The sequence below is a fragment of the Eleutherodactylus coqui genome, chromosome 4 (genome assembly GCF_035609145.1).
Source record: "Eleutherodactylus coqui strain aEleCoq1 chromosome 4, aEleCoq1.hap1, whole genome shotgun sequence".
Lineage (NCBI taxonomy): Eukaryota > Metazoa > Chordata > Amphibia > Anura > Eleutherodactylidae > Eleutherodactylus > Eleutherodactylus coqui.
In genome coordinates, this window is record NC_089840.1 from 268,494,815 (window position 1) to 268,522,226 (window position 27,412).

The 27,412-nt window shown below is 42.9% G+C and overlaps 2 protein-coding genes across 2 annotated transcripts in view; both read right to left on the reverse strand.

The window, feature by feature from the left end:
- The window catches only part of LOC136626339 (ovostatin-like), a 206,366-nt gene that overhangs the window by 106,346 nt on the left and 72,608 nt on the right, over positions 1-27,412 (reverse strand). The window lies entirely within an intron of this gene.
- The window catches only part of LOC136624981 (alpha-2-macroglobulin-like), a 68,463-nt gene that overhangs the window by 6,127 nt on the left and 34,924 nt on the right, over positions 1-27,412 (reverse strand). Inside the window, exons 10-20 of the mRNA XM_066598907.1 lie at positions 25,961-26,053; positions 23,713-23,897; positions 22,576-22,657; positions 16,464-16,672; positions 15,821-15,898; positions 13,723-13,885; positions 13,333-13,550; positions 11,349-11,564; positions 2,407-2,528; positions 2,238-2,328; positions 944-1,012 (exon numbers count right to left, since the gene is read on the reverse strand). Coding sequence (XP_066455004.1) covers positions 944-1,012; positions 2,238-2,328; positions 2,407-2,528; positions 11,349-11,564; positions 13,333-13,550; positions 13,723-13,885; positions 15,821-15,898; positions 16,464-16,672; positions 22,576-22,657; positions 23,713-23,897; positions 25,961-26,053 — 1,526 coding nt within the window. The remainder of the gene's footprint in view (positions 1-943; positions 1,013-2,237; positions 2,329-2,406; positions 2,529-11,348; positions 11,565-13,332; positions 13,551-13,722; positions 13,886-15,820; positions 15,899-16,463; positions 16,673-22,575; positions 22,658-23,712; positions 23,898-25,960; positions 26,054-27,412) is intronic.

Genomic DNA, 27,412 nt, shown 5'->3' on the forward strand with positions numbered 1-27,412 from the left:
AGTTCGACTCGAGTAATGAGCACTCGATCATTTTGGTGCTCGCTCATCTCTAACGGCCTCCTCCTCCTCACATACTAATATTATTATCTGAGGAGCAGGAGGTCTGTGTAATATATCTTACACAGACAACCTCCTCCTCTGCTCCAACTACTTCACAGCTTCACACCAGCACTAAGCCGCTATGTACCACACAGAAATGAGCCCAGCACCCACTCTTATGAAAGCTGTTGAAAAGGAAATCTATGTTCCCATAGCAATCAATCACAGCACAACTTTCATTTTACCTCAGCAGTATAACAATTGAAAGCTGAGCTGAAATTGGTTGCTATTAGCAACAAAAATTACTGGGGAAGTCGGTGAGTTTTTGATTTTTAATTACGGCAATATTACACAGACCTCCTGCTCCTCAGATACTAATATCTTACACAGACAACTTCCTCCTCCTCATATACCAATATATTACACAGACGACCTCCTCCTCATATACCAATATATTACACAGATGACCTCCTCCTCATATACACATATATAACACATATGACTTCCTCCTCATATACCAATATATTACACAGAAGACCCCCTCCTCATATACACATATATAACACATATGACCGCCTCCTCATATACGAATATATTACACAGACGACCTCCTCCTCATATACCAATATATTACAGAGACAGCCTCCCCCTCATGCAGTAAGATATTACACAGACGACCTCTTCATATACTAATATATTACACAGACAACCTCCTCATATACCAATATATTACACAGACGACCTCCTCCTCATATACTAATATATCACACATATGACCTCTTCCTCCTCATATACTAATATATTCAATCAGTACACACACATATTTAAATTATTTTCGTGTCTAAAAATAAAATACACGGGCAACACCGGGTAATCAGCTAGTGGGAAATACATGACAACTCACAGGTTTCAGATACAAGATGACATGGTTGTTCACCGTTTCACTGTTGACAACCACTTTTGATAACTCCAACTGTGGCAAAATGAAAACAAGAATTAGTAAATTTTCTAAAGATTTCAAAGACAGCTACCTGCAGAGTCATATTAATATTAAGGGGGTAAGGCCATGTTTATTCAGGAAAATGAGATTGAGAGTCATGCTATATGTGCAGTGGTTCATGTTTCCAACCCAATGTGGTGGCCATTTTAAAGTTTGTATAACCAGCTAGAGTACTGGGTGGGTATATAACTCTGCGGATGAATGATAGCTGACCCTGCAGGGAAGTGCCTATTGGTGGCAAAGGTGGCAGGGTGTGGTACGCATGCATGAGTGTAATGCATGTAGTGGAGCCGTGTGAACAGAAGTGAGCAAAGCTGAAGAACTAGAAGTGTTTGACTGAAGTGAAGTGGGCCACTGATTTGTAGTGAACCCCAGAAGTGAAGTTGGCAGCTGTGGTCAAGTGAGTCTCTGTAATAAAGCGTGCCACTGAAAAGAACAGCAGAAATTAAGTCAACCACTGTGGTTGAGTGAGCCACTGTAGTGAAGAGCGCCACTTAAGTGAAGTGAGCCACTATGGTGAAGTGAACCACAGAAGTGAAGTTAGCCATAGGGATTGAGTGAAGTGTGCCACTGAAGTTAAATGGACCACTATAGTTGAGTGTTGTTGTGGAGTACCAAGGACCAGAGGTCTGAGAGAAGTTGGGCGCAACTGAAGTGTGTAAGCTGTGGAAAAGCCCTGAAGTCCTCTGGCTGCGGAAGCCGAGTGAACTGCAGTCACCGGATGTATTGCTGAAAGGACGGAAGCCTTGCAACCATGTAAACTGTGGATGTAAATGCATGTGCCAACACTTGTGCCCCTGCAGCCATGACAAGCCTGCTGTGTGTGGACAGACTGCAACTTGATCCCGTGATCAGTGGAGGTTTTCCCACCACTTCAAGTTTTATAAATCTGCTCTGTCCATCCTCGTTGGTGTTCACCAGGACTGCTGCAGCCAATCACTGGCCATAGAAGGTCACCACTGGGGTCAGTGATTGGCTTCAGTAATTACATCTTCTGGTCAGCAGCAACAAGGAAAGACTGAGCAGTGGTGAAGCAATTTCAAGTCCTGAGAAAACCTCTTCAAATCAGACCTTCTATGATATATTATTAAAGCATGTGCTTTTCATAACTCATGGTGGAAATATAACTGGCTCCAAGTCAGACCCTACTGCCAAATGTTGCAATAGGATGTAGCAGTCCGTGACTAATGCAATATACCTGGTTAAGAGTCCAGTAATCTGCTTGGTATCCTGAAAGCATTGTAATATCAATGATCACCATGTTGGTTTGATGTCGGTTTCCTCTGTACCTGAAAGATAAGAGGTTCAAGGGGTGAGAATAAAACGGCCTCCCAAAAATTCCGATATTCCAATGAGGTTAGTAGTACCTGAGAGTGACGCCAATAGTAAAGACATATGCCACTCCGTTCACACAGCTCTTAGACGTGTTTAAAGACAAGGAGAAAGCGGAGTTCTGCTGAGGAACAGGAACGTTGTACCCAACAGTGGTCTGCGGAGAACAAATGGTAAGACATGAAGTTGGAGCTTTCTTTATGTTTCATCAGGAAATGCAGAATTAATTGGGGGAGGGGTGAAGAAGTTGTACTCAATTAAAAAGGTATAAAGACAACCCCTTTAAATACACCATCGAGTCACATTATAATTAGCACCTCCTACTTTTAAAGTTAGTAGCGCAGCGCCCATGAAAGAAATGATAGGTGGTGGGCTGGCTTGGGGGGTATATACGTTGTGCGATAGGCTGTCTGCTTATATATCATCCATTGTTGTCATGTTGATTTATCAAAGTGGCAAAAAGGGATGATTATTGGCTTTCGGGCCCAGGGGGGTGGCATTTCTCAAACAGTGCAGTTTATTAACTGTTGGTGTGCTGCTGTGGTGAAAGTGTATCCTGAGTGGACAAATGGCACTGCAACGAGCCTGTTCGTGAGGCCAAATTCTGCAACGGGCTGGTTACAGATAAAGATATATAAATATATCCTGTTAGTGACTGCCAAGAATTGTACACGGGGCCGAGGAATAAACTATATATAACTTTTTCTTGTTGGAATGGCAGACAATGATGGGGGTTGTAGATGTCAGTTCGTGACGCCACTGTTCCATACACCGACATTCACACTCGGTGCATTAATTTCACTGGACAAGTGTATAGTACCACGGCTCCTCCGGAAAGGACGGTCCTCCCCCTTTACTAGTAAAACTTTACTAGTGACTTTTCAAGAAATACAGTAGACTTCAGTATGCAGAGTTTACAGTGCAGGAAAACTTAGTACATAGTCAGCAATTACTTGACATGATAGTCAATGGCCACAGACTTCAGCACGCGTGGGTGTCAGTTACGGTGGTACCACTATACGGTGATCTATACTCCAGTCGGCCACATAGGAATCATCAATAAATCTCAATATTATCTTCAGAGGTTCAGTAGACTTCTGCACTATTATGTAACTGTATAAACTTCTTGTCACTTACAAGGGTAATTACTCACTACGGCTCTCTCTTGTGGTGGGACTTTGAGGGGAAAACATTTAGGCTCACTTACTCCAATGCACTTTACATATGGTCCGGCGGTCTCTCCTTTTCCTCCATCTTCAGCGGCACAAAGGCTGATGGTGCCCTCATGCGCCTCTGTAGTAGCAAACCCACAGGTGTTAGATGGGTGCTCCTCAGCAGCCTGAAGATAGACTCTACTCTCGGGAACCCAATCACTTATCCTTAGGGTGGCTTCACTCGAGCGTGTTTTTTGCGCGTACATAGGTGCACATCCATGTATGTGCAAAAACACGCGTGAATGCAGGTCTGTGCATTGTTTTCAATGGAGCCGCGGCTACTGCCGGCGACTCCATTGAAAAAAATGGTCTTCTGGCTCCCTGCATTATTTTTCAGGGAAGAGCTTTAGATATAAGCCCTTCCCTGAAAAAGAAAGATTTTAGTGTAAAAAATAAAAAATAAATAAAAAATATACTTACCTGTCCACCGCTGCCGTGACTCCCGCAGGGATGAAGAGCACATCGTTTGCATGCGGCAGATGTTTCCTTTATCCCTGCTAGTTAAAAGAATTCCATGCTGCTGCACCTGCCACATCTGTGTCACACATGTCAGCTGCAGTAGAGGAGTCTGCTGCCGGCAAATGATTTCAGGGAAGGGCTTTAAATATAAGCCCTTCCCTGAAAATAAAGTAAAAGTGGTTTTAAAAAAATAGATACCTCCCTTCAGCTGCCTGGACTCAGCCGCATCTTCTCCTGCTGTGGTGCTGATCAATCAGCAGGCAGGGATTTACAATCCCCGCCTGCTGAAAGAGCTGAATGTGATTGGCTGAGGTGCTCAGCCAATCACAGACAGCTCTCCCTGAAGCTCAGCCAATCACATTCAGCTCTTTCAGCAGGCGGGGAAAATCCCCGCTTGCTGGTAGATCAGCACCACAGTGCAGGGACAGCAGGAGAAGACGTCGCTGTGCCCCGGCAGCTGAAGCAAGGTGAGTATCTATTTTTTTGTTTTTTAAACCACTTTTATGTCTTTTATCCCCGCGGGGGTCCCGGCAGTGGCGGATGTAAAGCTTTTCCCTGAAAAACAATGCAAGGGTGGTGGTAGACCATTTTTTTCAATGGAGCCGCCGGCTCCAATTGGACCACCGCTGATTGGCAAAGAGTTGCCTTTGCTGATGAGTCATGTTCTATGCTTCATCGAACGGATGGACGTTGGTGTGTCAGGTGATAAACATCAGAGTACAAACACCCTGCACCCTGCACAAGCTGGTGGCAGCAGCGTTCTGGTCTGGGGAGGTTTTCCTTGTAGCTCATGTTCACCCATACATGCTGTTTGTCTTCCCTGGGGCACATGGGATCTTCCAGCAAGACAATTCAACATTTCACATGGCTGGAAATGTCCAGCAGTGGTTGGAATGGCACGACCTAGACTTCCAAGTACTTTTTTGGTCCCCTAATTCCATAGACTTGAGCCCAATTAAGCATCTGTGTAACCACCTCGATCGTTGTGTTCACTCTATGGATCCTCCCCCACGCACCCTCCAGCAACTGTGGGTGCACTGCAGTCAGCATAGCTCCAGCTACCTGAGACAACCTACCTGCACCTTATTGAGTCACCTCCAGCCTGTCTAGCTGCTGTTATGGCACATGGGTGTTACTCTGGACATTAACTGATGGTCATAATAATGTTACTCGACTCTGTATATTTAAAGCCTCTATTATAATCCAGAGCTGCATTCATAATTCTGCTGGTTGCATTGGAAACAGTCAGCAGACCCACTGTTACAGAAGTTGTCCACCTCTACAGCATCCTGACTATACTGACGATAGGTCCATAATAGTGTAGAGAGAACAATAGCTTAGCTCATTTAACCCCTTAATGACACGGCCTACTTTGACGTTAAGGACCAAACGATTTTTGGTATTTATTCATTTCCATTTTTCAAAAGCCATAACTTTTTTATTTTTCCGTCGGCGCGGCCGTATAAGGGCTTGTTTTTTGTGTGGCGAACTGTATTTTTTATCGGTGCCATTTTTGGTTACATAGACTATACTGTAAAACTTTTATTATTTTTTTATGATCATAGGGAGAGAAAACGCATCAATTCCGCCATAGATTTGGGGGTTTTTTTAAGAGCGTTAATTATGCAGCATAAATGACACAATACATTTTTTTTCTGCGGGACGGTACGGTTACAACGATACCAAAATTGTTATTTTTTTTAGGTTTTTCCACTTTTACACAATAAAAGCCCTTTTTTTGGAAATTATTTTTTTTTTCTAAACTCACTGTATTCAAAGTCCTGTAACTTTTTATTTTTCCATGGATGGAGCTCTGTGAGGGCTTATTTTTTGCGAGACGAGCTGTAATTTTTATTGGTACCATATTGAGGTACATGCGTTTTTTTATCCCTTTTTAGCGTTTTTTTAACACTTTTTGCCGTGCAGGGTAAAAAGCATGTTCAATGTATTGTATGCGTCGTTACAGACGCATCGATACCAAATATGTTGGAATTTTTTTATGCTAATATAAGAAAAAGCATATAAAAGGGTTTTTAACTTTTTTTTTACACTTTTATTTGTTGATCTTTATTTTTCTCTTTTTTTACATCACTTGTGTTCCTCTGAGGGACTTTCACAACAGCACTGCAGATCGCTACGATAAGGCATGGCAGGACTTCTCTCCTGCCATACCTTATCGCTTATATCCTGTGTCCTGTTGCCATAGCAACGAAACGGGCTCTTGCGATGTTATCGCGAGAGCTGGCTGGAGTCACAGATGGAGCGCGCTCCCTCTGTGAACCCTTTCCCTGCCGCGATCTACTTAGATCGCGGCAGGGAAGTAGTTAACGGCGAGTGGGCGCAAGTCTGATGCCCCCCGCTGTCGCAGCGGGATGCCGGCTATCACTGACAGACGGCTCCCGCTGCGGGATAGTGTGAGATCTGCTATGATCTCGCGCTATCCCTATGACGTAAGGGTACGTAATTTTGCGGGAAGTACCCCGCTCCGATGACGTACCCTTACGTAATGAGGCAGGAAGGGGTTAATGTAGAGGGAGGCAGTTATTTTGAGTGTATAGTAGATAGTATAAGAATAGCACTTCTCAGAATACAAATTCACCAGAATACGTTTTGCACAGAAACTGAAAAAGCAGGGAAAATTGGGAGATTTTAGCTTTGAAGACCTGTGAATGCAGCTCTGGAGTATAATACAGGATGTAACTCAGGATCAGTACAAGATAAGTAATGTATGTACACGGTGACTCCACCAGCAGAATAGTGAGTGCAGCTCCGGAGTATAATACAGGATGTAACTCAGGATCAGTACAGGATAAGTAATGTATGTACACAGTGACTCCACCAGCAGAATAGTGAGTGCAGCTCTGGAATATAATACAGGATGTAACTCGGGATCAGTACAGGATAAGTAATGTATGTACACAGTGACTCCACCAGCAGAATAGTGAGTGCAGCTCTGAAGTATTATAGAAGATGTAACTCAGGATCAGTACAGGATAAGTGATGCTTTGTATAGTAGCAAATATGTTAATGATTAGAATTGTGGTGATTAGATGAACAGTCTTGTCACCTGAGGCCCTAAAAGTGGTTCCCCTTAGTCTATAAAAGGCTCTCGGAGGCTACTTGTGTGTAGGGACCTGTTCTTCCGCTTGTGTAGAGCTTGTTGACCACTAGATGCCTCTACGACGCAGAGAAGAGATTTCACCCCGTTACCAGAGTCTGAGAGGGGGCGCATTATTGGAATGTGAGAAGCTGGCTGGTCGTATTGATGAACTGTCCCCCACCGGCCGTTCTGACCAGGCTGTTAGGAGGTGTTAGGACCTGTGGATGTGTGAGGGCACACAAGATGACCGGGCTCAGGACGCCCCCTACAGACCACCAGTAGAGAGGAGCGTCTGACCAGACTGTTAGGAGGTGTTGGGACCAGTGAATGTGTGAGGGCACACAAGGTGACTGGGCTCAGGATGCTCACTACAGACCACCAGTAGAGAAGAGCATCCGACCAGACTGTTAGAAGGTGTTAGGACCATACACTGCCCATAGAAAGGTAATACGCAGTGAAATAGAGTATGCTGCAATCTTTTTCATGCGTGTATCTGCATTCAGTGTTTACACACTAATGTGAATGGATTAATGAAAGTCCATGTACTTTTATTGACTCGATTCCCCGTATGATTCGCAGCCCAATATTGCTCTCGCAAAGCTTCTAAAACCCATGGGTGCAAGTTGTTTTTACATGGAAACAGTCCCACATCCCTGCGGGGCTAAAGGAATCCTCTGTAGATTTTCCCATATTTGGAGATATAGGGGGGTGGGGCTAAATGGCTTCGCCGAGAGGGGCATGGCTAGAGGCTGTTCTCATGGTGATTCCTCTCTAGTCCAGAGAGGGGGCGGGGCTAGAGGGTGGATCTCCCTCTCCATGCCGCTCCTCTCACCCCCCTCTCCATGCGGCTTCTCTCCCCATGCCGCTTTTCTCTACTCTCTTTTATGGCACTTCTCTCTACTCCCCTCCATGCCACTTCTCTCTACTCCCCTCCATGCCGCTTCTCTTTACTCCCCTCCATGCCGCTTCTCTCCACCACATCCATGCTGTATCTCTTTCCCCCCTCACCATGCCGCTTTTCTCTCATGCCTGTCTATGTCGCTTCTCTCTCCCTCCTTTCCATGCCGCTTCTCTTTCCCTCCTTTCAATGTCCCTTCTCTCTCTGTTCTTTCCATAGGCTTACTTCATTGGGGTGCCTTGTCCTTGGAACCCCTCCAATCCCAGAAGGCATGTAGTTAAAGGGGTTGTCCCGCGCCGAAACGGGGTTTTTTTTTTTTCAACCCCCCCCCCGTTCGGCGCGAGACAACCCCGATGCAGGGAGGTAAAGAAAGCTCACCGGAGCGCTTACCTGAATCCCCGCGCTCCGGTGACTTCTCTACTCACCGCTGAAGATGGCCTCTTCCTCCGTGGACCGCAGCTCTTCTGTGCGGTCCACTGCCGATTCCAGCCTCCTGATTGGCTGGAATCGGCACGTGACGGGGCGGAGCTACACGGAGCTACACGGAGCCCCATAGAAGACTGCAGAAGACCCGGACTGCGCAAGCGCGGCTAATTTGGCCATCGGAGGGCGAAAATTAGTCGGCACCATGGAGACGAGGACGCCAGCAACGGAACAGGTAAGTATAAAACTTTTTATAACTTCTGCATGGCTCATAATTAATGCACAATGTACATTACAAAGTGCATTATTATGGCCATGCAGAAGTGTACAGACCCACTTGCTGCCTCGGGACAACCCCTTTAAGCCAAAGGTACAGGAGATGTTCCAATTTCATAGTTGTGGATATTTATTAAAAAATGCAACATGTTTCGGCTTTTGAACAAGCCTTTGTCAAGCATAACCATAAAACATATTCATTAACACACATATATGTATATAAAATGAGCCAAGTCCTAATTACCTCCCCCGCTCTCTGTTCAGCATTCCTTGCCATGTTACGGCGCAAGTTCATAACGCGACTGTCAGTCGCGCTCACATGACCTAGAGTTCCTAAATCGAACGCACCGGTGTAGTCCATGTGTGTGTTCCCTGTATGTGGGCACAGCAAATGATTTTTTCAAGATTCACCTGCAACTAATATAACTCCTGTAACAGGGGCGTAACTATAGGAGGTACAGAGGAAGCAGTTGTCCCTGGGCCCAGGACCCTTAGGGGACCTATAAGGCCTCTCTTCTCCATATAGGAAGCCTAGTACTATGAATAAAGCATTATATTTGGGGGCCCTTTTAAAGATTTTGCATTGGGGCCCAGAAGCTTCAAGTTACACCTCTGTGCAGCACAGTTTAAGTATGGGTATGGGTACAGGTACAGCTTTTGCACCAGGGCCCCTGAGCCTTTAGTTACGCAACTGTCCTGTAAGGTTGGTTCTGTTACCGTATTGAAGTAGTAAGTTTGTTTTATTGCATTTACATAGGAAGTTTATTTGTTTTATCATATCTATGTAGTAAGCTCAGTTCTAGTATCGTCTCTTTCTAGGAATCTTAGTTCGGCTACTGTACCTATATAGTAAGCTCAGTTTTTTTATTGTATCTATGTAGTAAGCTTGGTTCTATTATCATATCTAGGTAGTAAGCTCAGTTCTGTTATCAGTAGAAGTAATCTTGGTTCTGGTACTGTATTTATATAGTATACTTACTGTAGCATACCATTTTTAAATGCTGCACTGGAAGGGAGCCCACTCTATCCATACAGCCCAGGGCCCTTGGCAGCTATAATACACCTCTTCCTAATTTGATCTTGTGTACCAAATAAGCACCTAAACTTGGCACAGAAGCTGTCGCAAAAAAAAGCTAATAGGTGAAATAAACTTATCAACTTAGTTACTTTACTAGACAGTCTAAAAATGTGCCGGTTTTACAATCCAGCAGAGTCACAGGGATATATCTGGTGCATTTTAAGGCCTTCGTCACACGGGCATTTTTTCGTGCGATTTGCGGATCGCATGACGGATGCACATCCGCAAATCGCGTGACCGGGTCCGAAAAATCGCCCGAAAAATCTGCTCCTAGCCGTGTTTCATTAGAAACGGGCGGGAGCTGTCCAGCGCATTGAATTCAATGGAGCCGGCAATACAGCCGGCTCCATTGAAAGCAATGCGCTGCGGGCGAGCGCGGGATGAATTGTCGGGAAGGGCTTAAATATATAAACCCTTCCCTGCAATTCATCCAGAAATCCCCCCTGTCATTCAGCTGAGAGCTGCCCCTGATTGGTCCCGCTGAGCCAATGAGAGGCAGCAGTCACTCACCCATTCATGAATTCATGAATGGGTGTGTGAGTGAGAGCTGCCTCTGATTGGTCAGGCTGTGACCAATCAGAGGCAGCTCATTCAGCAGGCGGGGATTTTAAAGCCCCGCCGGCTGAATAGTACAGAGAGCAATTCAGGAGAATTGCCGCCGGCCGCGGCAGAGCTCCGGCTGCAGCGGAAAGGTGAGTATACATTTTTTTTTTTATTTTAACACATTTCTGGATGAATTGCAGGGAAGGGCTTATATATTTAATATATTGTATTGCCGGCTCCATTGAATTCAATGGGCAAGCATCGTTCTTCTCTGCCACAGCTGTTACAGCTGTGGCAGAGAAGAATGATTTGTCTTCTATATGTTCTCAACGGGGTCGGCGCTGCTGCCGCCGGCCCCATTGAGCGCATATACAGAAGAGAACAGGAATCGCAGATCGCAGATAGGTGCGATCTGCGATTTCTGTTCTATAATTTATCGGACAAGCGCATAAAAAGCGCTCATGTGTCCGATACCATTGCAAAGCAATGGTTTTATAAAATCGCCGGATGCATGCACATGCGCAAATCGCGCGAAAAAACGCCCGTCTGACTAAGCCCTAAGGCTGTTTTGTCTAGAGGCCCTTTTACATGGAACGATTACCGTTTAAATGAGCGAATGTGAGCGATCTCATTCAGTCTAAACGCAGCCAACGATCGAATGATGAACGATAAATCACCCACGTTTATTCGGTTGAACATTTTATGCAGCATGAGAATCATCGCTGGCTCGTTCACTTATTGTGAACCCCAAGCTTGCTCTGCCTAACTATTAGTAAATCTGTCCTATAGCATTCAAGACAATTCATTGTCAGGTAATGCTTTCCCGGTTTGTTTTTTGCCACCTCAGATTGCGACAGAGTATCCATTAAATCCATGTAAACCTGGGGGCACATACAAGCTGTATATGCAGATGTTGCCCATACTAGTCAAATGTGGACCCAGGACCGCAAAGTTATAAGGCATGGCAAATAGTTTTCCTTCATTACCTGTATAAGACAGCAGCCTATCCCAGTGACTTGGAAATTGTAATCAGCAGGAATGCTGAGCGACTGTCTCTGGACCACCAGTCTGTTATCCTTATTGGTCGTTATCTTTGCGACTTGGGTGTTTTGTCTCTTCACTTGTATAACGTGTTGAGCATTGATGTTGAAAATCAATTTACCGAGGGCTGAAAGAGCTTGAAGACCCATTACTGTGTCCTGGTAGAGAGAAAAGATAGAGGTACAGATGCAGTAATATATAGTAACATAGGATGTCAGGCCAAAAAAAAAAACATATGTCCATCCAGTTCAGCCTACCAACCCCCAATGTTGATCCAGAGGAAGGCAAAAAAATTCCAATGAGGTAAAAGCCAATTTTCCTTATTTAAGGGGAAAAAATCCTTCCCGACTCCAATCTGGCAATTGGGAATAATCTCCGGATCCCCGGCCCTTCTGAAGTTAATAATAACTTATTAAGCATTAAAGGGATATTCCAGTAAAAGCCATTTTTTCTTCACCCATCCACTGCGATGCAACACTGAATGGCAGTGGGGCAAATAGAGTCCCCATCTATCAGTCTTCACCCATCCAGTGGATGAGTAAAAAATGTTAAAAAAAAAGGCCCCTTACCAGAATACCCCTTTAAAGGAAGAGCTAGTTTAAATAGTGTAAAGCTGCGTGGCATGTTAATAGCACAGCATGCCATGTGGCTTTACACCATTCACATAGCAGCTGTTCTGATATAAAGTGTACAATGGCAGAACTATGTAGATGGCATAGCCGCAGTATGGTAAGGGCATTGTGTGCTGCGGCAGTTCCACTGATGTTTGATACTGTACATCTGTAGATATGAGATAAATAGACAAGAAAATGAATGATACATAGACCTGTGAAGGACCCCACCTGCAGATGGATTAAGAGTTGGAGCCCTAAGAGTTGGAGCACACATGGCAGTAACTAGAACAATCTTTACTTGGCAGCTGAATTAGCTATACAGTTTTACTTAGCATGCAGTTCCAGAACATTGCAACAGTTACAAATAATTTGCTGATACTACTCGCCATCACTGTTTTGGCTTGCCGAATCCTATGGAATCAAGTCTCTGTCTCTTTATAAACTCACAGTCTCTTTATATATTAAGCAGGCCTGGCATAACTCTGTGGAAACTCTCAACAGTTCTCAATGGTTTGCACTCTTATAATGGCAGGCTTTCACTCTCTCAGCGCAATACAGTGGATCCACGACCAGAGCTCCTACAGCTTCAAAGATCTAACTCCCTCAACATCTGCACCCAATATCTTCACAACAGGCTTCCAAGGCTTCCCTCATGGCCACACCTAACCTTGCACTGCTTTCACGTGTTTGCTGCTCACTCCACCACTATGGTCAACTAAACAACAACTTGTCTTTTATCGCAAAACAAGCACCACCCTTCATGTCAAGACATGCCCTCCCATTTGCCACGGTGACCTGGTAATGTACACCTTCCAATGACTGACTGTGATCGGAATCATGACCATACATGCAATGTCCATCAGGGCCATGACAAAGACTGTTACGTAATATGTTGTATAATGCACATCAAGACTGCATAATAAACCCTTATAGCTATAGATATACCAAAGTTTACCTGGAGTGGTATGATTTTCTTAACATATCTTAAGCCCCTGAAAACATATTATTTTATCTCAACACAACAAAAGCCATTGAAAAGGCAAATAACATGATAAGCTAACTTTCTGTAAGACAGTTCTAGTGTCAAGCTAAACTTTGTAATAACCATCAACACTATAACATTTCCTCTAATAAACATTAGCATTTAGATCACTTTCCTAATTAAGCTTTAGCATTCTACATAATCTCTCTATATACACTCTAGTAAGCATAACATTTACCCAATTTCACGGTTTAAACTTTTTTCAACCCCCTTACACACTGATAGTCTGAGAAAACTAGGTACTGTCAATTTTTTTTAGTAGATGTTTACCAGAGTAGATAGAAATCCACCATATGCATTTTGTTGGCGAATCAGCCAGACAGAGATCTGTGCCATGTATGTCACATCATTGGGGGTAACACTGGGGCCGAAAGCAATGCTCAATAATATGTATGAGGCAATCGTCACTTCATCAGGCGAATACCGAGGGTAGAAATATTCGACCGGTCGTACTGGAGGTTTGTCATCACTTTCCCAATAGATCACTCCTCCTGAAGGTGAGAAGGTTGTGGATGTTATACAGCTGATATACAGTCAACTAGATGTTCCAATAGAAGCTGCATAAGAATGAATTTGTGCAGTATCTTTAGAAGTCTTTCAAAGTTATTATGATGCAAGTAAGGTAAATGTCTATCATAATTACTCCTGATTACTTTAGCTTACCTTCTGAGATGGCCTTTGATTTTAGAGATTGGAGAAGAATAGACCTCCTGTTCCAATCCTTGGCCAGTGTAAAGGCATAGACCATGAGGGCCTGGTTGTATATTGTTTGTTTGGTGTTAAGGGCATTCTGCAGACAGGTCAAGGCACCATCCAACAACGTCATCTGAGTAAAATACAAGACAATGTCTTAAAGCTCTTCACATCCAGCAATTTAGGAATCGTTTACTCACCCCATCATGTTGTCCATTTATGCTTTGGCCAGAAGGCAACTATTTATAACAAAAAGCTTCCCCAGCTTCTCTGTCAAAACTGTAGACCAGGTTTCTCCTCATGATGGCTTATTAGTGGGACCCCACAAGGAAGGCAGATTAAGAGACGGAGCACATGTTGCAATTAACAATAAACAATTTTTATCTCGTCTCAACATATGCAGAGAAGGTCTTCAACTGGGTGAGATGGCCTTTCCTTTTTGCTATCCTAAAACATATCAGCCAAGGTCAAGTGATACCTATGAAAGACTCCCACAGCATCAGCTAGAGTCAACGGTGTAATTTCTGCCCCTTTTAAAATCAGTAAAAGCACTAGGTAAGGCTGCCACCTATCCTAGCTGACCTTTGTCCTCACCTTAGAACCACTCATGAGAATGACTCAGGCCAATGCCAATATCAAGAGCCTTCGTATAGCTGAAGTTGAACCGAACATCATGGCTTTCCAGATGACAACCTTCTCTTATTCATTTCCTCTCCATTGACCTCTCTCCTGGTTCTTATTGTAGAATTTATTTCTTTTTATTGTATTTCACACTTCAAAATCAATTTTACATAATCTGAATCACTAAACATCACCTTAGCTCCCCCACCCCACCCTTGTTGGAGGAGGATTTCCTATTTTGTTTGGCCCCGGAAGCGCTGAAATATTTGGAGGTCTGGATACCGAAATAACTAGATTCTCTATACTCTTGTAATCCCTACCTCTCTTGTGAGCCATCAAGAAGGACCTCTGTAGTTGGTCCTCCTTTTAGAACTGTTTTAGGCACTCTCGATTAAAGTCTCCATTAGATTTTTCCACCTGTTGAACACAGCCATGACCCACTTATGTAGCCTGGCGAGCCTTCTAAGTTGCCCCACTCCCTTCTCAAGTTGGCCAAAGACAAAGGAGGTGTAAGCCGACTGACATCAGAAAACAGCATCTACCCAACTACATAAAGTTAACTTTTTCCCATACAAGTTATCCATGTTTAGCTTTTAAAGGATCTCTGTTTTCTACACAGTGCATCACCAAAGGTTTCTGAAGTTTTCATATACCATAAAGTGGACATCAACTTTGTATATAAGTTTAAATGTAGCAAAGTTAAACTTGACTGTGATAACTTATCTCAGACAATTATCTCAAGCCATTAAAAAGGTATTCTAATATTAAAGGGGTTGTCCCGCGCCGAAACGGCTTTTTTTTTTCAATAGGCCCCCCGTTCGGCGCGAGACAAACACAAGGGATGGGTTAAAAAAAAAAAGTTTAGTACTTACCCGAATCCCCACTCTGCGGCGACTTCTTACTTACCTTACCAAGATGGCCGCCGGGATCTTTACCCACGATGCACCGCGGGTCTTCTCCCATGGTGCACCGTGGGCTCTGTGCGGTCCATTGCCGATTCCAGCCTCCTGATTGGCTGGAATCGGCACACGTGACGAGGCGGAGCTACGCAATGACGCGTAGAAGGGGGCGGAGCCAGAACGCCGCTCGTGCCGAGACCCAAGAGAAGGGAGAAGACCCTTCTGCGCAAGCGCGTCTAATCGGGAGATTAGACGCTGAAATTAGACGGCACCATGGAGACGGGGACGCCAGCAACGGAGCAGGTAAGTGAATAACTTCTGTATGGCTCATATTTAATGCACGATGTATATTACAAAGTGCATTAATATGGCCATACAGAAGTGCTTACCCCCCACTTGCTTTCTCGGGACAACCCCTTTAAAGATAACAAATGCAATTAAAAAGCTATTGAAATGAAAAATAAACTATTGTCACATTAAGAGTCAAGTTAAGCTTTGCTACATTTGTAAGAAAAGTGAAAAATTAGAAACAGAAGAGCCTTAATTACCCCAATGCTGTATTGGGACTCCAGTAGAGCGATGGCAAGGAAGCCTGTGAGTCTGACATCTTCATTTGTTTCTCCACTCTGAAATATAAATGGAATTTGAGAGTCTCACTAGATAAGCAATGCTACATGGTTTGATGAATTTAAGGCTTATTTTACATTGGGCACTTAAATCATTCATTGATATTAAACTGGACCCCTGCCCCTCCCCCCCATTATGCTCCTGGGTTTTGTCACAAAGGACAGATTTACCTGGCGTGTATTGCTCTACCTCCTGAAAATACAGATCCTCTGTACCGGTATTCTACGCAGGTTCCCGCCACCTTTAAGCAAAAGGGATGGGACCAACCAGGGCTGTGCCCATTCACACCAAAGGCTTTTTTGTACATTTGCTCTTGCCTAGGTTCCTACGCCGCAAATCTGTTGAGCAATTCTGTTATATTGAAAGGAGGTGGATGTATCATGGCATATAGAGACATATTTACCTTGCGGGAACTTATTATGGTCGACTGATCCTCCTTAGTAGAAGCTATAATATTGACTACGAATAAATGAATAAGCAATAACAGGACAAAAGAGGACGATTCACTGCTATCTATTTGCCTGACCTATGAAAGTAAATATGGCAGCCAGGTGTGACTCTTACCCATGTCATATAGGAGTTAGGAGTGGCTTTGAAGCAGCCGCTGCTGAGTTGCTGGGAGTTTCCCAACCAGATAAGCGTTTGCTGTTGAATGTTGGGATCAATGTATATGTATTTCTTGCATTGTTCAAAAGTCTTGAAGACATAAGCAGTCAACCTGTAATGTGGAAGACATGAGCTGATCACCTCACTTGTTGTTATGCATTTGGAAGGAGCCCATTTAAAAAATAATTAAACCGATAATGACCAAGTGCCATAAATAAACAGCTCTTGGTCCTGGGCATTAAACCTGCACCACTGTATTAAGCCCCTGCTCTTGCTATCTAGCAAAAATATCATAGTGACATAGTATGTTAAAATGAATTAGATGGACATATGTCTTTTTTTCAGCCTATTAGGCATCCCCCAATGTTGATCCAGAGGCAAAAAAAAACAAATATTGGGGTAAAAGTCAATTTTCCTAATTTAAGGGAAAAAAATCATTCTTGACAACAAGTCTAGCAATTGGAATAATCCCTGTATCACCAGCTCTTCTGAAGTAATCAAGCCCCCTTTAAACTCATCGAATTCTCCATCACCATGCCCTCACGCAGAGAGCTCCATAGTCTCACTGCTCTTACAGTAAAGAACCCTCTTCTATGTCAGTGTAGAAACCTTCCTTCTTCTAGACATAGAGGGCGCCCCCTTGTTACAGTCACAGTCCTGGGTATAAACAAATCATGGAAAAATCTCTGTATTGTCCCCTGATATATTTATACATAGTTATTGAGTTGCCCTTCAGTTGTCTTTTTTCTAAAGTGAATAACCCCAATTTTGATAAACTCTCTTGGTATTGTAGTCCATCCATTCTATTTATTACTTTAGTCGCCCGCCTTTGTACCCACTCAAGCTCTGATATGTCCTTCTTGAGTACCGGTGCCCAAAGTTGTCCACAATATTCCATGTGTGGTCTGACCAGTGACTTGTAAAGAAGAAGAACAATGTTCTCATCATGTGCCCCTGGACCACTTTTGATGCACCTTTGAGATCACTTTTGATCCTATTAACCTTGGCAGCAGCTGTCTGACACTGGTTGCTCCAGTTATGCTTACAGTTTACTAAAATCCTCAAGTCCTTTTCCATGTTAGTGTGTGGTGCAATTATAAACGGCTATTTGTAGTCCTCCATCTTGTATTCAGACAGCCATGAATGTTCACTGTATAAATTATAAGGATTGTATAACTGAGTACTATAGACCTGCTGGAATTATGTTAATATCTGCACATAGAACCACCATTGTCTATAGAGTCTTCTGACCTATTGTCTAATTAATCATGCAAATCTATCATCATTGTCTTAAGACTGAACTGGGGCCATATGTATATTTGTAGCTTAGTGCTGTCATTGTTTTAAGAATCAGTTTCGTTTGTCTGGTCTGGTTAATGGTCAATTTAGATTGTGACCTTTTCCAACAAGCAACTCCATGCATTGATATCTACAATGCAAATATCCAAGCACTAAGTCATAAAAAGGAGGGTTTTGGGGAGTTAGAAGCATTTTGGACCTGTGATGGAGAATGCCCTTTCACAGTGTGGTTCCTAAGAGGCCCCTTGTTCTCTGACTTTTCGCCTTTGCTTCTCCGGTTGATGCACAAAGCAGATAAGTATACTTAAGGCTCTTGGTGATGTGAGTATTGATGTAACCATTATTTAAGAATTGTTTACCAAAGGCATATGCAATATCATATATTGCTATGTAACTTTAATTTTTATCATTTACTAGCTCACCCGTTGTGTGTTGCTGCGAAGACAGACAGACATGCATTTGTTTTTATATATCTAGATAACAACCAATCACAGCGCAGTTTTTTTAGGTTACCTCAGTGGTATAATATATAACCAATCACAGCGCAGCTTTGATGTTACCTCAGCTTTATAATATATAACACCCAATCACAGCGCAGCTTATATGTTACCTCAGCAGTATAAAATATAACAACCAATCACAGTGCAGCTTTCATGTTACCTCAGCGGTATAATATATAACACCAATCACAGCACAGCTTTCATGTTACGTCAGCAGTAAGAGAAATAACAACCAATCACAGCGCAACTTTTATTCTGCCTCAGCAATATAAAAAATAGCAACGAATCACAGTGCAGCATTGATTTTACCTCAGCGGTATAATAAATAGCAACCAATCACAGCACAGCTTTTATTTTACCTCAGCATTCTCAATATCCAGCAATTGTCTTGCGAAACGTTCGGCGGATGCATTATTTTGTAGTTGAACACGCATCCCGTTGCTCGTAATGCCTTTTGCTTTTGTGCTTGAGATGGAAATCAAACGATCTTTGTCTGGGGGGGCATAACTGTCGACGACGCTCGCACGCACCCCACCTATCGTAGGATAGTTGTACTATGCCAGTAATCTTCCCAGGAGTGTACTCAACAACTTCCCATTAACTTTTCCTATTTATAACATAATCAATGCTCGTGCCAATTTTCACGTTTCTATGACACCGGAAAGTGAGAATTACATTCCGTACGTAAAATTTGGACGCTCATTCTTTTGCGCATAGAATTGAATAATCGAGTTGGGACCCATTAGCTTTTCCTATTTATAACATAATCAATGCTCATGCCAAATTTCAAGTTTCTATGACATTGGGAAGCGAGAAAATTAGATTCCGTACGTAAAATTTGGACGCTAATTCTTTGGCGCTTAGAATTGAATAATCGAGTTGGGACCCATTAGCTTTTCCTATTTATGACATAATCAATGCTCGTGCCAAATTTCATGTTTCTACAACATCGGGAAGTGAGAGAATTAGTGGCAATGATGGAAATAGAACGATCTACGTGGGGGGGGTCGTAACTGTCGACGACGCACGCACGCGCGCCATTTATCTAGCATAAATGTACTATGCCTATAATCTTCCCAGGAGTGTACTCAACAACTTCCCAAAGTTTCATGGCGATCGGATGAATGGTGTAGTAGCGCATAAAGGACAAACAGACACGCACACAGACAGACAGACACGCATACATTCAATTTTATATATATAGATTAATTTGTATTAATAAATTGTGTTGTATCAACCCATTTGTCCTTCTTTAAAGCTGTATGCGAACTTGTTGTTTTCTAGTTGACAAAACACAGTGTTCCCCAGTGGTTTCCAATTTAGTGTGTAATAATGACAAGTATTTCCCTGTCCATGTGCACAACTTTGTATTTATCAGTGGTAAACCTAATTTTCCATTTTTCTACCCCAACTTATTCTTTGCAACCACATTCTGTCCTCTTTTGTGTTAATTGCTTTGCCTAGTTTTGTAACATCTGCATATATTCATATTTTACTGTACAATTCATCTACCAGATCCTAATACCGGTATCTACCAGGTATAATAATATGTATTTTAAAAAGAATACATCACAATACAGCCCGCTGTGGTACCCCACTAGTAATCCCCCTAAATACTGACCCCTCTGGTACCCCACTAGTAACAGTGACCCAATCAGAGCAGGTACCATTTATAACCCTGTGAGTGAAATTTAGATTGGTTCATAGAAATTGGTTCATTTTGCTGATCCTCTTAGGACATTCAGAGAGACTATCATGCCCCGTTCATGAACCATGAAACACTTCATAATCTTGTACTGGAATGTTTGGAAACACAATTATTTGCCAATTGACCTCAGAAATGGTATCAGGATGCACCTAGAATTGCTGAGTGTGTAGGGGTTATCCTTTAATTGTTCTGTTTACAAGACATCTGCAAATTCTAATGTATTTACACCAAAAATGATATTTTAGCTTGCATATGTGACATTTGTATAATCCATCCCATATCTATATGATGGTTACGCCTTTTCTTTTAATAAAATTAGAGTGTTGGGTGGTTTAGAACCAGAAACCCATTACCATTAACTGGATATAGATCTCTTGTCTGAGTTTTTGGTTAAGGGCTACGTCACTTGTGACTCATACTTAACAATTTTACCTGATCTAAGTGTACTTCTTTTAAAATTCTTCAACAGTTTGGAGGCCCCAGCGAGATGCTATTCCTTTACACTTACTACTGAACGGGGAGCAGCGGCCTTCTTCTCTTGGACGAAGCAATACCCCAGGGCAAGAGATTTTCTCTTGACTTCTCCCTAGAGAGGTGGTCGTCTGCGGTGTCAGTGTCAGGTGTACAGATTCAGCATTTATGAACTTGCTCCCTATCAGGAAAAATTACCTTTTTGTTTGTCTGTCTTTTGTCTGTTTTCATTTATTGCCTACCTCATGTACATTGGTACTCATTTTTTTTTAACGGCAGAGAAGCAGCGCAGTGTGAATTCTCTAAGTTCCTGTCCTGCACTCATGCTTTAACTCTTTCCCCTCTACACACTGTCTTGATTTCCCGATTCATTGTCTGCCTCTGCTACACCACTCAGCATTACATTGCTGTTATTGTTATTTCTGTATAATTATGTTGTGTAATTATGCAGTATGGTTAATGATACTCAACACCCCTGTAAGACAGCTCTAAAGCAGGGGGGTTGCGTATTGTCCTGAAGTTTGTTTTCTTGCATTCTCCTCAGGTTATCAGCTGTGACTAACAGCTGACAACTCATCCTGCTTCTGATTGATTGCAGAAGTGGGAGGCTTTAATCCCTGCCGTAATTTTTCATATGGCTGGGCTTGAAGCCCAGGACCAGCCACCATAAATTTACAGTGCTTGGTCCTTAATGGGTTAAAAAACTAAATATCTTTAAAAAAACATAGAAATTATTTTCTGCCACCATCTTCTGACAGCCAAAACTTTAATTTTTCCATCACCATAGATCTATGACAGCTCATTTTTTTGCATTCTGCAGTTTATATTGGTACCATTTTGGAGTATATATGATTTTTTGATAGCTTTTTATTAAACATTTTTCTTGGAGTCAGAATAACAAAAAAAGCACAATTCTGGGGTTCTGTAATTTATTTTCTGACAGCGTTCACCTTGCGGGATATATTATATATTCAATCAGACTTTTATGGATGCAATGATGCCAAATATGTTTTTTTGTCTTGATTTCTATTAGAAATATAGGAAAAGGGTTTTTTAACTTTTAAAACCTTTTATTTTTTTCTAATAATTAATGAAACTTTTTAAAACTTAGTTTTAGATTTTCTTTAGTCCTTATAGGGAACTTGAACTTGCAATCATTTCATTGCTCTTGCAGTATAACATAATTCCATAGTATTACATTATACTGTGATCTGACAGGAATTCTATCAAGCCATGCCACCGACATGGCTGGATAGGCAAATCAGCCATGGCAGCACTGGGGACCTTTAGAAGGCCCCAGACTGTTAAGGCAGCCAAACGGCACCCCACAATTTTGTCACAGGAGGGCCTTTTGGGACCCCGCAAAAACGATCAGGGTTTTTGAATCCCAGTTTTAGAACTCACAAGCAGCATTTACAGGGTTAACAGCAGCGACCAGTGTTAAACGCTGATCACGTCTGTTGCCGGCGGGGGTTGGCTACAGAAACCCCATGCAAACCCCAAATGTATGTTTTGTGTTGTTAAGGGGTTAAACGGGGTTGTGCCAAGAACATAACCCCTGTTTCTATACCATATTAGGACACACGGACATCATAGAGCAGCACTTCAGCATTGGACCCCTCAACCCTCTATGCCACAGAATGGAATGGCTCCCCTTCTGACGATCTTGTACTGATTTGGTATTAGAGAATGGCTAAGCGCTGTACTCAAATATCCCTATCTGTTCCATAGAGTTGAATGGTGCACCACATTTCCTCGACCAATGCTTCATTTAAACAGGAAGACACCGAATTCCAGTTCTTGTGATTGATGAGGGTCCTAGTGGTCAGAGACCCACTGATCAGACACATATTTCATATTTGTGGAAGTTTTAAACTTGGCACAACCTCTTAAATCAATAGGCTGTCCATGTAATGCAAGCATAAGCTGCATCTTCCAGAGCTATAGACGCTCTCAACCATGGCTAATATCGGTAGATGCAGGCCGTGAATGAGAACTCAAAATTTCCAAACAAGGTATTTGCTCCTTAAAAATATTACATATTATCTGTGACCTCTGCATTAGTAAGAAAGAACACCCAAGTGGCGCTTACCACAAGTCTTCTTGCATATTCGAGCCTCCAAAAAAGCTGTAACCTCCTGACCATGATTTGTATCTGAGCTCCCGCCAATAACCTTAAATGAGAACAGAATTACTAGTAAGTTTAAACCAATCAAGGTAATTATAATCTACACCAAATGGTCTCCAACCTATGGCTTTCTGTCTGTCGAGATACTACAACTTCCATTCTGGCTGTCAGGGCATGCTGTCTGTTATAATTTCACAATACCTTAAAAGCTATAGGTTGGATACCACTGCTGCCTACATGAAAAAACACTACCTTTTATGGCCTTGGCTGATTCTGTCTCATCTCACCTATGCCCTGTGCCAGTTGCAGCCATTGGCATGTCCTGTTTGGCAGTTGCCATACTGTTTCTTTGGCTGCTTCCCTGCCCCATTGGATGCATGCCTGTGCTCGGCCAGCCTCCTAAAGGGACAACATGTGCAACCAGATTTTCTGTTTCCAACGTATTCCTCAGTTATTTAAGGCATCCTCCCACATGGGAGGTTGCCTGCACAATAGGTTTTATTAGGTTCTGTGGTGTTATTGTTTCTTCTTTAACTTCTGGCTTTGGCCTTTCCCTGTGAATCCAGCTTTCCCTACTCCTCCAGTCCTGACTGTGATTTGCCTTACTGCCACCTGCCCTGATGCTTTGTCTGTCTCTTCATATTTTATTCACTCCACTTGTCCGGACCTTGGCCTGTTATATCAACTATGTGTCTTCCTGTCCATCCAGTACCTCACAAAGACACCTCTGAGCAATCCATATCAGCTGCAATGCACTGAGACAACTCCTGAGGTCAGGGCCAGGGGTTCCCTAAAGCGAAGACCAGAGCTCTCTAAAAAGACTAAAGGGTGAAAAACAGAGTGCTTCCTTCTGGAGTAATCAAATCCATCAGTGGCACAGCGGGTCCACACTTGCTGCATGACAACTACTTTTAGAAGTAATCAGACTTAGAAAACTCAGAGATTCCTCAGAAACAAGAGTATTAAAAGAATGTAGAAACCTAACATATTCAGGTACACTTATACTTGAAGCATTACTTAGAGGCTATGGCAGAATATGTCTCTGGATAGCAGTAATGAAATGTATACAAGGAATGTGTTGCTGAAACAATCAATCGGTACGTCCTTACCAGCGTTCATGTAATCGATGCCTTGCTGGAGAATTTCCTTTGAAAGTTGCCCCGTGGTATTGAGATAGTCTAGAACATTAGGGATGGGAGCCATTCGCGCAAGATTCTGTTCTCCACAACCATATGGCATCTGGAGAAGGTCCTGGAGGTTTTTCAGGGGGAGACCTATAATATCTCCTGATAGAAGAGGAAAAAACTGGTCACAAGGAGCTTCTCAAATATTACTATGTAGTAAACGAATAATGGACCAAATATAGGGAGTTTAGTCATCCGAACCTACCAATAATGGGGTTGGACAAAGCACTAATGTGTAAAGGGTGGCTCAACTGTCCCCCAACAGATAATGATAGGAGAAAGAAGGAATTTCAATACCCGAGCCTTAGCTCTGAACGTTCATGTGTATGGGGGAGCTGGTAGAAAAAGATGTCGGATGAACACAAAGCACCAGAGAAGTAATTTGAAGCTTCTGAGTTCCAATGTAAATTCCGTAAGAAGGCCCCCACCTACTATGGGTTATATAAAACCAGTGTTCTCTTATCTGCCAGAGGAGCTGTCACGTTTCAGTCAGCATATAGTTAATTATTTGCCAGCACACCTTGTTTCTGTAGGCTCTGTTCTTCCTAGTTTAGGTTAATTACCCTGCTAGAGTCTGAGAGGTGTACTGGTGATTGACATGTCTGTCTGCCAATTCCGCCTCCCTATAAGATCCAGCTCTTGCTGCCTGGGAGTTGCCGATTATTCTCCAGTGTTCCATGAGCAGTCCAGCTGCTCAGACCTGCTGAGTGTTTGGCCCTGGTACTTTGTGCCACTCCCTCTGTGTTTGACTTCTGTCCTGCTCCTGTGGAGGTTACCTTGGCTCGTTCCAGCTCTGCCTTGGTCCAGTAGTTTTCCTGTTGAGTTGGTTATTCCATGTGCCAAGCCTGTCAGTACTAGTAAGTTGTCCCCTGCGTTGTTTTGGCGGTTCGTTCCTGTCCTGCCACTAGGCAGCGTAGGATCAGTGTTGGTGGCCTGGACCTGTTCACCTTTGCGGCTACCTCCACGAAGGGACATTGGCGTGGGTGATAGTCAGGGAATCCTGCGCCGTGTACACCTTTGCACACTGCTAGTACTGTAACAGGAACCTTTGGGCCCCCTTATGTACCAGGTGCAGCTCTCACCTATAGCCATACCTTGTAAAGCACATGTAAGGCTTCAACCAAATAATTGTATTGTGTTTAACATTCAGAACTCTCTCACACAAGCACTTTTTAGCCTTGATTAACGCAGCAATTTGAACACCGCATTAATCACGGTATAACGCTTCCTTTGAAATCAATGGGGCCTCAGAGACATGAATTTGATCGCTCACTGGATGGTTCTTTCGAGCGCTGTGATTTTCGAGCACTGTCTGCTCTATCTTTGGCCGTTCAGCGCACCTCATCACGTATCACAATGATCAATGATGGGGTGCGCTGAAGCACACTATCGGACGCATTCATGCGTGAGAGGACCTTAAGACATGTTTAACACGTTATATTCCACATGCAGCAGTCTTACAGCCCTGGTATTACATCTGGAATATAGACGGCTAAATAAGGGTACAATACCTCCATCTGAATGAGTCCTTACCATAGTACGGCCATTATTTCATTAATTGGTGCACTCAAGAAGGGCAATGAGAAACAATGTTGTTTTTTTTAATCATAAAACAATTTGACAATAGAAGCACTTTTGCCCTAAGAAAATTGCATTGGTGACTGCAGCGTGAGAAGGACTAAGCTGTAGAATGAGAATAGCCTTTATTCCCCAAGTTAAAAGATAAGACTATTAAAGATTTTCCCTGTAGTGAGGCAAGGACTTGTGGAGTCATAGCTGGTCATTCTTGGGCTGCAGCCAATGATATTCTTAGCTCATGTTTTGGGGAGCTATAACTGTAGCATGAGAATGACTGGAGGACTACCCGGTCATTCTCACTGCTGTTCGGAAGTCTTATGTAGGAATTCACAACATTGAAAATTCCATGTGCAAAATGTATGACATTTGTAGATACAATCTGGAATTGGGCATGATATGATGATATCACTGCAGGTGACACAGACAGCCAGCGATTGACTGCTGGGGTCATATGAGATGCAGGAAAATTTGCTGCATTTATATATGCCACAGGATCGAAAACATTACTAAAATGCATAGAAAATTAAAATAGTGCATAAGTCATGGAACCGTGCCAAGCCATAACAGGAACCCCACGTGGAACTCACCCAGAACGGTAATAAATGCTGATGCCGAATCTTGTACCATATTCTGTGGAAGAACTAATTTCATTGGAATTGAAATAGTTGTAGGAGCTTTTCCTATGAAAAAAGAGACACCTCGTATTTACTGTTAGTGGTAAATTTTATTATTATAGAAGAATTTCCAAATTTTGAAGAAAATTTGGAAAACTTTGCAATTTTCAAAAATATTTAGTTTAAAAGACAGATAACTATAAACACAAAATAGTTAATAAATAACATTTACCATACTACTATACATTTACCACTAGTTTTCCAGATGTAGCAGCAATTTTGGGCTTATTCACACGGCGTTTGCGTTTTTACGTTCACCAACCGGTAACATAAAAACGTGTAAATAAGCGCACAAATGTAATGGTTGTGCACCTGTTCAGACAGCTCTAGCCCAGCACATATATGCCGAGCCTGCAATGCCGTCAAGCGGGGAAAGACAGTTTAGCTCTGTTTCTGCTAAGCTGTCTCGGCCTCACTGACTCTCTGCAAGGAAAGGGGGTGGGAAGGGGAGGAGCAAGTTGCTAAGCTCCCGCCCCATCCCATTGCTGGCTGCCAACAAGAACACACTAGCACACTAACTCGTGCTCCCTCCTGCCCCCTTCCATTGCAAAGAGTCGGCGAGGGGGTGAAAGGGGGAGACAGCTTAGCAGAAACAGAACTAAACTGTATTCCCTGCCCATTGCAAACAGCCGGCAAGGGGCGGAGAGGAGGAGAGAAGGGGGAGGGAGTTTAGCAGTCACGCTGCTAAACTCCCTCCCACCTCCCTTCTCCGGCAGCTGTCATAGGTCCCCATAGGAGCCTATGCAGCTGCTGGCGTAAAAGCGCCCAGCTGAAATGCGTTATCTTGGCCAGCCATGCACCTTTACGTGACAGAAAATCACCCATTTGATCTGATGCATTGGAATCCAATGCATCAGATGGTACCTCATATCGTCTGGCCGTGAAAACAGCAGCCGATATATGCTCGTGTGAATAAAGCCTTATGGTATTCATTGTACGGTATAAATGACATATTCATTTTATTTTGCAATTTAATACAATTCCGAAAATACTAAATTTATATAGTTTTTTTTGGTTTGCATAATAAAAAAAATCACTTTTTAAAAAATTGTTCTTTGTCCTATTCTTAGAGGCATAACCTTCTTCATCGATGGAGCTGTGTGAAGGCTTGTTGCAGGATATGCTGACGTTTTTATTACTATTTTGGGGTACAGATGATTGTGATCCCTTTTTATTCCCTTTATTGGTAGGCTGAACAAGGATGAACAGTGTCATTTTTTCCTATTACGCTATTTGTTGCATATCTATATGTATTTCACTATAGTGATTTGACTTACAGAGACATGTAACAACATTTTTCATCATGATTGCTGCTGGACAGCAACATGATGTCAGATGTGAGCTGCATCAGCTGCTAGAGAGGAG